Source organism: Silene latifolia, chromosome 2, assembly GCF_048544455.1.
Source record: "Silene latifolia isolate original U9 population chromosome 2, ASM4854445v1, whole genome shotgun sequence".
NCBI classification, from domain to species: domain Eukaryota; kingdom Viridiplantae; phylum Streptophyta; class Magnoliopsida; order Caryophyllales; family Caryophyllaceae; genus Silene; species Silene latifolia.
The window spans coordinates 60,168,020-60,179,403 of NC_133527.1; the positions used below are offsets into that span (position 1 = coordinate 60,168,020).

General features: G+C 46.1%; 2 protein-coding genes across 2 annotated transcripts; both read right to left on the reverse strand.

Moving 5' to 3' along the window:
- Nucleotides 1–2,592: 2,592 nt before the first annotated feature.
- Nucleotides 2,593–3,431, reverse strand: LOC141640858 (uncharacterized). Its single transcript, XM_074449537.1, has 2 exons — nt 3,144–3,431; nt 2,593–3,039 (listed from the first exon to the last, which is right to left on the reverse strand). The coding sequence occupies exons 1-2, from the start codon at nt 3,429–3,431 to the stop codon at nt 2,593–2,595; spliced, it is 735 nt and encodes a 244-aa protein (XP_074305638.1).
- Nucleotides 3,432–8,621: 5,190 nt separating this feature from the next.
- Nucleotides 8,622–9,899, reverse strand: LOC141640859 (uncharacterized). The gene is made up of 3 exons (XM_074449538.1): nt 9,522–9,899; nt 8,922–9,422; nt 8,622–8,801 (listed from the first exon to the last, which is right to left on the reverse strand). Exons 1-3 carry the CDS (start codon nt 9,897–9,899, stop codon nt 8,622–8,624), a joined length of 1,059 nt encoding a protein of 352 aa, XP_074305639.1.
- Nucleotides 9,900–11,384: the final 1,485 nt, after the last annotated feature.

Here is an 11,384-nt window from a genome sequence, read left to right on the forward strand (position 1 = left end):
TTGACTCTCTTACCCCAAGCCCCGAGTACTTATTTGATAAGTGGGGGGCTTCTAAAGGTAATTTTAATTTCTGGGTGTCTGTTGTTTTTCTTTTACCTTAATGTTCTTACGGGTGTACTGCTGCAGGTTTGAAGCAGCCGGTTCCCTCAAGAGATCATAGTGTGGTTAACCGTTTATTCGCTCTCCCTATTGTAACTCGTTCTTACCCTGGTGTTTATTCTTTCCCCGTTGGTGCATCTGCCTCTGTACCTCTTGACATTAGTGAAGGAGAGCAAGAGGAGGAAGAAGAGAAGGAAGAAGAAGAAGAAGAAGAAGAAGAAGAAGAAGAAGAAGAAGAAGAAGAAGAAGAAGAAGAAGAAGAAGAAGAAGAAGAAGAAGAAGAGGAGGAAGAGGAAGTTGGTACCTCTACCAGTCAGCAAGAATCCCCAGCTGCCAAATTCCAGATGTTGTCTGGTAAGGCTCTGTTTTTTCACGGGTATTTATTCTTTGCTATATGGTCTTTTTCTGTTTACGTTCTGACTATGTTCCTGTACTAGGGAATAGTCCTGTTTCCTCCCTCTCTCTACTGGATAGAAAGAGGAAGCAGGTTGCTTCTGCCTCCTCCGGTCCTTCTCCCAGGGTGAGGCCATCGCTCCCTGCTGAAATGGAGCCGGTTAGCACGCCTGTCTCTATTGAGGTTCCTCCTCTGGATGTAGTGGCTCCTAGGCCACCCATTCCTAATACTTCCACCGTAATTCGCCTTCCCAAGGGGTATGGCTTTAGTGGGGTACCGCTCTGGCCTAACCTGGAACAGTTCCTGCTTCCGACTGCTGTCCATTCTCTGGGAAATACACCTCTCCCTGTTGTGCTAGATAAAGCTCCTGGGCACGCCCTACAAGTACCTTTTGAATTCCCTTTACATTTTGCTGGTTTAGTTTGTTTGGGCTGTTGACTATTCCTCTAGTAGGTTTTGCAGGACGGCCTGTTCCTGCGCAGGGAGGTTACCAGATTAATGGGGGAGGTGAACAACCTCAATGTCAACCTGACGAAGGTGGATGCAGATTTGGCACTGGCTAGGAGGGAGAAGGTGGCTTCTCAGAAGATGCTGGTGGAGGAGAAGGCAACTGCCCAGAAGCAGCTGGATGCTGAGAGGAGAGTGGCAGAAGGGCGCATGGAAGAGGATCACAAGAAGGTGGAGCTGCTGAAGCACCTCCACTTGGACTCTACATTGGTTTCCGCCTGGGAAACAAAGATCAAATGCATCAAGGAGTTTGAGGTAGGTGAACATTCCAGCTGGGACCTTGCAGAGGAAGAATGGATGTTCAATGCTGCATATCCAGTCAAGCCGGACTTCAGCCTCATCAATGACTTGCTGGGTGGTGACGATGGAGAGACCGGTGCTAGGACTGAGCAACCAACTATCGTGTCAGTTGAGGAGGTCAGGGAGGAGGTCCCCGTCGCCCAGGGAGGGGAAGGCCCATTTGGAGGAGAGGCTGTTGTGGATCCTAACATCCCAGTGGATGTTCCTGCTGATGCCGCCCCAGATTCTGCTGCTGCTGCCTAGTTTAGGCATTTAAATTTTAATTTTTATTTTGATGTTTTGTTGGGCACCCTGTGTGGTGGCCCATTGTAATCTGACTCTTAGTGCCTGGCACCTTTTGGTACTTTTGTTTTTGCCTCGTAGGAGGGGAAAAAATATTTGCTTTTTCAATTTCCCCCTGCTGAGGGGTGTTTATGAAATTTTTCGTTTTGTTTCTTCTGTTGTTTTGCTAGCAATTCTTTTGTTCTCTCTGTTTGTGTGCCCGCTTCGTACTTGTTGAGGTTCCTATGGTGGTCCAGGGAGCTTTCTGTCCATCGGGATGCTCGAATCCCTCTGTTTCGACCACGCGCACGTTGGGTACTTCCTGCAGGAGGGACAATTTGCTTGTTCCTGTTCATCAGCTAGCCTACTAGGACATTGCCCTAATATTCAACTTACCATAACCACATTCAATTCAAAAATAACGATAAACTTAAAAATGGAAGCAATTTCATAAATCCAAAATAGTTTTGGGAGCACAAAGTGTGTTCCCCCAGAATTTTTACAACAACTTAAAAGAAAGAGAGTTTCGTTTTGGCCGTTTGAAATAATAAGTACGCTGCTTCCACATTTTGCTCCTTGTGACACCTGTGAAGTTGACACCAAGGGAAAATAATAAAAAGGGTTTTGACTCAAAGGATTTGAAAGATACGTTGTAAGTTGTCATTTCCTTAGTAGTGCCTGCTGAATTCAGGAGACTTAGCGCGTGCGTACTGAACGAAAGACCTTGCCTGGTGACTTAATTTTTCCTGCTGTCAAAAGAGATGTTACTGTTAGACCAATGCAGGTGGTACAGTCAGGCCGTACGAAACAAAATGATTAGTTCTTTGCGTATGTACCTTATGAGAGAGCGAGATGTGGCTCCAGCAAATGGATTCTGGGGTTGTTCCCCTTCAAGTAGTAGCTGCTTAGTCAAAGACACTTTTAGCAAGTTAGTTCATGTTTTGAGGTTTTTGGAGTACTGCATGCTGGGATTCAAGGGTCCTGGGGCGTACCTGCTGAAGGTGGAACTTCTGGGTCCTTCACCTGGATCCTCAGACATAATCCTTTTTAAGGTGAATAATGTTCCAGGACCTAGGGACAACTTCCCCGTCTATAGTCTCCAACTTATATGCCCCATTACCCATGATGCCTTCTGTGCGGTAGGGACCTTCCCAGTTATAGGCGAATTTACCTGCACTCTGATTCTTGGTGTTTGGGAATACCTTCCTGAGTACTAGGTCCCCTACCTGCAGTGTCCTTAGTCTTACGTTTTTGTTGTAACTCCTGGCTGTTGTCTGCTTATAGGCCGCCATACTGATTTTGGCACCGGTTCTTAGCTCATCAATGGTATCCAGGCTGCTGGCCATTTCCACCTGGTTCCTCTCTTCGGTTGCATTGGCATATCGATGCGTCGGTATTTGCACCTTAGAGGGAATAACTGCCTCGGCCCCATATACCAGACTGAATGGTGTTTGACCTGTTGCCACTTTGGGGTGGTTCTATCGGACCACGGTACAAAAGGGAGCACATCTGCCCAGTTGGCTCCTATCTAATCCAGCCTTCTTTTCAGGTTATTCATGACTATCTTGTTGCTGGATTATGCCTGACCGTTAGACTGTGGATTCCTAGGAGTAGACTTAAACAGCTTGATGTTCCACCTGGCGCAGTAGTCTTCCATTCTGTTGGATATGAATTGTGACCCGTTGTCACATATGATTTCTGAAGAGATGTCATATCTGCTGACTATGTTTCTCTTGATGAAAGATATCACATGCTTCTTCAGGACCTGAGGGAAAGCTTCTGCCTCTATCCATTTAGAGAAGTAGTCCGTCATTGCCAGCATGTACGTCTTGTTTCCAGAAGCACGGGGTAAAGGTCCCACAATGTCCATTCCCCATTTCATAAAAGGCTAAGGCGAGATAATCGGATGCATATGTTCTGCTGGCTGGTGGCTGACAGGGACGTGCCTCTAGCATTCTTCACATTTCTTGACGTAATCTATGGCGTCCTTCCTCATGGTAGGCCAAAAGTAACCCTGCCTTAGTGTGTTGTTGGACAGGCTCCTAACCCCTGTGTGATTTCCACAATCACCACTGTGGATATCACACATTACTGCCTGTGCCTCATGTGCGCTTAAGCATCTCAGATAGGGTCTTGCCGAGGACTTCCTAAATAGGATATCGTAAATGAGTACGAATTTGGGGGATTTCATTTTGAAACTCCTGGCGTCTTTCTGGCCAGGTGATAATACCTCATCATGTAGCCAACTAATGTAAGGCTTGCGCCAATCATCAGGTTCTTCCCCGGGTGTGGCACTACACAGTATCCCTACTTTGTATGTCCACTGGGTGGTTGTAGCCTTACTGGTATTCTGTTGTTAATTCTGGCGTATGGCAGGTTTTATGACATGGATAAATGGTATAGAGCCCACTACCCTTGGAGTGAAGGCTGCTCCTAGGGTTGCGAGAGCATCTGCTTCAACATTCTAGTCCCTTGGTATCTGCTGGATGTGGAAGGAGGCAAAGCGGATTTTGAGCTCCTTTGCCACCTCTAGGTAAGCTACCATTTTAGGATCCCTGGCCGTGTACATGATATTCACGTGGTTAACAATCAGTTGGGAGTCACTATACACCTTGATGTGGTTGATTTGCATTTCTAAGGCTAATTGGAGTCCTAAGATTAGGGCCTCGTATTCAGCCTCGTTATTCGTTCTTTGAACTCACACCGTACTGCCTGTATTATCTGTTCCCCCTGAGGTGATTTCAGGACTAGCCCTACCCCTACACCCTTCGTATTAGATGCCCCATCAACATGTAATTCCAATACCTGCTCCCCTTTAGCCTCACCTAAGGTCAAGATTTCACTGTCGGCTTATTCTTGAAGGGTGGGACTAAAGTCTGACACAAAGTCAGCTAGGGCTTGGGACTTTATGGTTGTTCGGGGTTCAAATTTCAGGTCGTACCCACTTAGGTGGACAAACCACTTAACCATTCTCTCTGACAGTTCGGGTTTCCTCATTATGGTTCTCAGGGGGTAGTTGGTCACGACTGAAATTGTATGTGACTCAAAATAGGGACGCAATTTGTACGACGCAGTAACAAGTGCTAAAACGAGTTTTTCTAGAGATGTGTACCTAGTTTCTGCAGGTAACAGATATTTTCTTATATAGTACACTGGTTTCTGCATACCATCATGCTCTCGTACCAGTACAACGCTTACAGCCGCCTCCGTTACTGACAGATACAAGTACAATGGTTCTCCCTGTTCTGGCTTGGAGAGAAGATGAGGGGTGCTTAGGTACTGTTTGAGCTCCCCGAATGTCTTTTCATGCTTTTGTGTCCACCAAACTTCTGGCTCTTCCTCAGGATGTCATAGAACAGTCGGTACCTATCTGAGGACCTGGATATGAACCGGTTAAGGGCTGCTACTCGTCCTGTGAGCCTCTGTATGTCCTTTGGCTTCTGAGGAGATTCTAACTGAAGTACTGCTTTGATTTGCTCCGTGCTGGCGTCTATCCCTCTTTGTGTCACCAAGTACTCCAGGAATTTCCCCGAGGAGACTCCAAAAGTGGATTTCAGAGGTTTCAGCTTCATATGGTATTTTCTGAGGATCGAGAAGGTAGTTTCCAGGCGGGACATGTGTTGTTCTGCTTTCTCAGATTTGACTACCATATCGTCAATGTAGACTTCCATTGTTCTCCTTATCTCCTCCTTGAACATTCTGTTCACCAGGCGCTGATAGGTGGAACCGTCATTCTTGAGGCCAAAGGGCATCACATTGTAGCAAAGATCAAGCCTCTGTCGATCGGGTCGAAGGCTTTTTCTCCTGATCCTTAGGGTCCATTTTTATCTGGTTGTACCCAATCCAGGCGTCAAGGAAGGTAAGTAGCTCATGCCCTGCTGTAGTGTCGACCATGGAATCAATGTGCGGTAGGGGGAATGGGTCTTTTGGGTAGGCTTTGTTAAGATCTGTGAAATCAACACATACTCTCCACTTGTTGTTCTTCTTGCGTACAACCACAACATTCGAGAGCAATTATGGGTAGTTAACTTCCCTGATCTTGCCTGCTGCCAGGAGGTTGTCTGCCTCCTGGTTTATCACCTCGTTCCTTTCAGGAGCAAATTTCCGCCTTTTCTGCTGGACTGGAAGAAAATTGGGGTCTACATTTAACCGGTGTGTAATTACACTTGGATCTATACCAATCATGTCGCTATGGGACCAGGCGAAACAATCCATATTAGTACGTAGAAATTCAACTATCTGCTTACGGATGTTATCTGCAAAACTATGGACATAGCCACCTACACGCCAGGCCAATCTGCGGACGTATAGCGGTCTTTTTTAAAAGCCACGCTCGGCGGCGTAAAAATGCTTTCAACCGGATCGTTTTAGATCGGTCGGTTTCGTCTCGGTAAGGGTCTCGAAACGATTAGAGATGTTCGGAGTCGCCACCAAGCATTTGTGGCATGCCTGGAGTCCGTTCGAATTCCACTTTATAGCTAGGTCAAATCGAAGCACAAAGCAGCGTTTGACATAGGTACTAAAGATAAGGAAATTGTCCCTCTTTAGCATCCTATCTCTAGAATGACTCTCGTACGCCCTGGGTAAGGTCGTCCACTATCCAAAGTTTCTGAGTAAGAGGTGAAGGTACGTATTGGGAAGCCCTTTAATCAGACACCCAATCCCGCCCGCGTTTAGCGGCCTCTACTGATCGATCTTGGTTGGTTGAATGCAAAAGTTGATAAAACGGTTTAAATGCATGAATGCGGATCCAATGATTTAAACCTAACATGTGAGAGCTTTCTAAGTCGGTTGATTTAATCCAAGTATCAAGTATAAGATGTCGAGTTGGATTATTGGTTGATTTGCATGCAAGACGGAAATTAAACATCCATTTACCGTATTAGGTTTAGGCTGCATAACGTGATCCATTTGTCTTAGTAGGGCATTTTGCAAATATGGTTTTGGATAATCTAATATTCATCTGATCCGTCCTATATCCGGGTTAACCGGAGTCGGGATCGTCCCAGACTAATGCTGGAAGGGAACAGGCCCTGTACCAGACGGTTATATGAGGCGCGAGCCAGCCGGCGGTGTAAGGGGCCTCCCTCTGGTTTTGAAAGTGAGAAATGGAGAGCCTGTTTAGGCGCGGGTTAGCCCACGGTTTATGCACCGTGTTCTGACCTTTTAGAAAATGTTATAAAACGTGTTGAAAATGGGTATTTGAACCCGGTTTGATTTGAAGGGGTCGTTTAGACCACATTTGTTGATTTGAAGAACTAGACTCGAATAATCATCATTATTTGATAATATTCGGTGTCGGGTTCGGTTTGACAAACTTGACATGAATAGTTTTGAAAATGATTGTGGACTAATTGTTTTAAGTCCATTTGAATGTTATTAGTCGATACTCGTCATCGTACCCAGGTTAAAATCCGGCATGGTATGTAGAACCAAGGATGACTTTGTGTTGGTGACTAATATGTTTGTTTGAAAATGTGAAGAAATGAAATGAAAGGCTTTAAAATACCTTCTAAATGTCATTAACCAAATATTATCACCGAAACACGGATTTAACCGACATGGTATGAGGAACCAAGGGTGAAAAATGTTTTATGGTTAAAACATGTGAAATAAAATAAAAAGGGTTTGAAAATACTTGAAATGGTGAAAACCGATTACAAATATGGAGATGGATTAAAGGGAAATGACGAGAACAAACACGGTTGATCTCTGGTCTGAGCACCCCATTTAGGCGCGGGCCAGTTGACGACCTAAGGGGCTTCTGCCTCAGACCAAAAATCCGTTTTGGCTCGTTTATTCCATGTTTTGGTTCATGTTATGCATGTTTTAGCATGTTAGAGTCATGAAGCAAATGAAAACATAATAAAAGAAGATTTTTACACCCTCATACTTACATGTTTGGTTATGGCGAGTGACCGACGTAAGTGTAACAACTCGTTTGATCGGAAAAAACTCGGTTTAAAACCGTTTTGGTAAGTAAAAAGAGTGTTTTAAAAGTTTAGTGATGGTGTAGTGGTCGAGATGGTCGGTCAAGTGGTTTAATGCACGATGACGGTACCAAAAAATGTGTAAGGCTCGTGTTTACGATCGGTAGGTCGTAAATACGCGTCGGATTGTGACTTAAGAAGTCGAGTCGAGAATTTTAAGGGAGAAAAGAGGGGGCGGACACTCGCGTAAGTCTCAAATGGGTGGCATTTGAGGGGTATTTATAGAAGAATGAGTGGTTGTGTGAGTTTTGAGCGACGTGCCACTGGCTGCTCAAAGAGGCGCGAGCCACGTCGCGGTTCTTCGAGTTGTGTTGTCACTTTCACAACAAACGCAATCATGATTTGTTCTATCCTAGGTTTTGTAGTCACATGTTTGGTACTTGACCATTTATGAATCCGGGAAAACCTAAGGTAGAAGGTTTGAAATGTTTGTTTTTTGTGGTTGACTCGGTTTGACTCGTTGTTGGAGTCGGGATTTGAATTTTTGAGTCGGTTTTTGGTTCGGTGTCGGTTTTGAATCTAGTTAGTGTCATTGTGACCCCGTCGCCGTGCATTAAACACTCCAGGTATTTTTGAAATGTTTTGAAATATGTTATTTTCGAAATCGTTTTTAAGTTTTCCGACGTAAAGTTGTACACAAACTGTCGATCAAACGCCGCATTTCCAAAACATGTTGTAGTCCGATAATCATCGGGTGTTTGTTGGAGTCTCAAGAGATACTGGATATCTACAACAACCAGCTCCCACCAGCACTGTTCTTGTTGGAAACTGTGGGTCCAAGACTACTTCGTCGAGTTCCTCCTGGGGAGGTGTGATATACTCCCTCTGGGCGCACAGTTTCTGTAATTGCTATGCTGGACCAGCTGCAGTGGGTTTCAGAGCGTTCTTGTAGCAATCCCGAGCGACATTTCGATCTCCCTGTATCTCTTGTACCCCCCCCCCCCCCCCAAGGGTGTAGGGAACTTCAGGCTCTGTTGGTACATTGATGGTACCGCTTTTATTTCATGGATATAAGGCCTGCCAAGTATCACGTTATAATTTGACGGACCATCAATGACCAAGTACCGTACCTATTTGTTCATACCCCCTGCAAAGGTAGGAATCACTATTTCTCCAAGAGATTGTTTAGTTTCTCCGCTGAAGCCTACCAAGGGTACTGCCTTCTGCACCAGGTCTTTCTCGCTGAACCTCATGTTCTTCAAGGTTTCCAGCATTATGAGGTTCACAGAGCTTCCTGTATCTACCAATATCTTTTTAACAAGGCAGTTCCCTTTGGAAAGGGTAATGATCAAGGCGCCATGGTGGAGTTCTGCCTCATCGGGTATGTCTGCCTCGTTGAATGAGATTGCTGGTAGATCCTATCTGCTGACTCGGAAGGAGAACTCTGGTTTATCTCCTTTAGTCTCGGTTGCATGGCCCTTTGCTGCTGAATAAGTGAGACCACATATTTCCGATCCTCCTGTGATGACGCTCACGACCTTTGAGTAAGGTGGAGGTGGGGATGGTTGGGCCTGGTCAGCATTATTAACCTTTCCATATTTTGCTCCCTTGGGGAGCAGGTGATCCAAGAATCCAGCACTATAGAGGTGGTTTACTTCCTTTCGTAGTACAACACAATCTTCTGTATTGTGACCAATATCGCTGTGGTATTCACACCTTTTTCTGGCATCTCTTCCATCGTTCTCCCTGGGTGTAGGCTTTTGGGGCCACCTGGCCCTCTGCCCCAGTTCCCTGATTGCCTTCAATACCCCAGCAAGTCCAGTGGTGAACCCATACTCGCTGAGCTTAGGAGGAGCCTCGGTGCTCTCAGTTTCTCCTGAGACTTTGTTCACTGTGTTCTTGCTGTAGGGTTTGGCTCTTTCGTTATTCTTCTACGTTGTGATTTTTCTGCTAGATGACTCTGTTCCGTATAGGTCTCTTCTATCCTTATCCTCCTATAGGCGATAAGTAGCCTCTTCTATTTGCTTTACTTCCTCAAAGGTGGCACATGGGTGCTTGCTGATATCCTTGTACAAATCAGAGTCGCGATGCAGTCCCCTTATGAAGGCATTGACTGCTGTTGTAGGGTCGCACCTAGGGATTAATATTTTTTCCACATTGAATCTGGCGAGATAATCCCTGGTGGACTCCTCGAATCTCTGGACGATCCGGTATAGATCACTGGATAATTTTTCTGGCTTGTGACTGCTGGCGAACTGTTGATTAAAAACGTTCAATAACCCCCGCGAAGCTGGAAACAGACTTGTTGGGATGTTAACGAACCATTGGAGTGCGGCTCCTGACAAGGTGGAACCGAATCCCTTGCACATGCATGCCTCCTTTTCAGGCGCTGTTGCTGCAACCACCATCATTTTTTGTTTGAACTGGTTGATGTGCTCTAGCAGATCCTCTGTTCCATCATACAATGTCATTGTTGGCGTGGTGAACCCCTTTGGCATACTGACAAGGGCAATGCTGTCCACAAAGGGGGAATCCGCATAACACTCTAGGGTTTCCACCTCCATGAGACGTGGTAACCCTAGAACCTTGCTGAGTAGGGATCTGATATCCTGCAACTATTATTCTACATGGCTTCCTACCTCCATACCCTGGTTGTGGGGTACCGAGTAGACCCCATATGAGTTTGGTGTTCCTCCTGACATGTAAGGAGGGACCATGTAGCTTCCAGGTAATGGTGTTGAGTTCACAATAGGCCTGAACTGGCTGTTCGGAGTATATGGCATATAAGAGCGTTTCCCAGGATATGCGTTTCTTGCTGACTGTTCCCCTGGATTGCTTCCTGGTACCACTGGCGCACTGCTGGTTGTTGGTATGGGATCTGTAGTTAGTGTTCGTAATCCCACAGGATTGAGTACCATAGGGAACGTTTGCGACATCCTTGGTGGTGGTGGAACCCCTGGTAGTTGGATCGTACCCTAGGCGGCCACCGTTCCTGCTGGATATACATGCTCGGGTGGCGTGGTTACCCCAGGTGGCAGCATATCCATATCGAGCCTGGTTACTAGATTTTACGGCAGTAGCCTCTCTGAGTACTCCCTGGCATTCCCCTGGCTGGGTGTCGAACTTGCCATCTGCTGGGTCGTTCCCAGGGGTGACACTGCATCTATCTTTTCCTGCAAGGACTGGTTGTCCCTTTGTCGCCCTCTCACCGCCTGCTGCAAGGATGTCATCCCTTGGAGGAACTGCTGTACCGGATCCGGTTGTGACGCTCCTAGGAGAGGGGCTTCTGTCAGGTGTCCTGGTGATCCTGGGCGCTGCGCACTCCCATCCCTATTAGGCTTGGGTATAGGATTGATAACTGGTGATTTGCCAGCCTTCCCTGCTCCCAGATCTGGGATTTAGAGGGAGTAAGGAGGCTTTGCCAATACTTGGGGCTGAGCCTGGCTTGCAGTCACTCTGGTGGCAGGGACCGCCGTTGTTGGAACACCGGAGTTGCTGGCGTCACCCCTACTACTGGAGTTTGCACTGATGTACTCATCGGATTAGAGACGTTCTGACTAGATCCTGACATGACCAACTATAGAGATGTTAGGATATTTCGAAAAGAGATATTTTTACCAAGATTTAACCATAATGCCCCACGGTGGGAGCCAAACTGTTTTGGTAAGATTTTACCGACTAAAGTTTTGTGAGTCAATGCGGCTATTCCAATTAAAATACGAAGATAAAGGCTTAAGTAAGACGGTAGTAAGAACATAACAAGAACGAAAGTAAACAACTAATACGAGAGAAAAGCGAAACGAAAAAGAAAGAGAGACAAATGACACAAACGAAATGGTGACCCGGGAAACCCAAAATGTGGGAAAAACCGTGGGGGGAATGATATCCCGCCA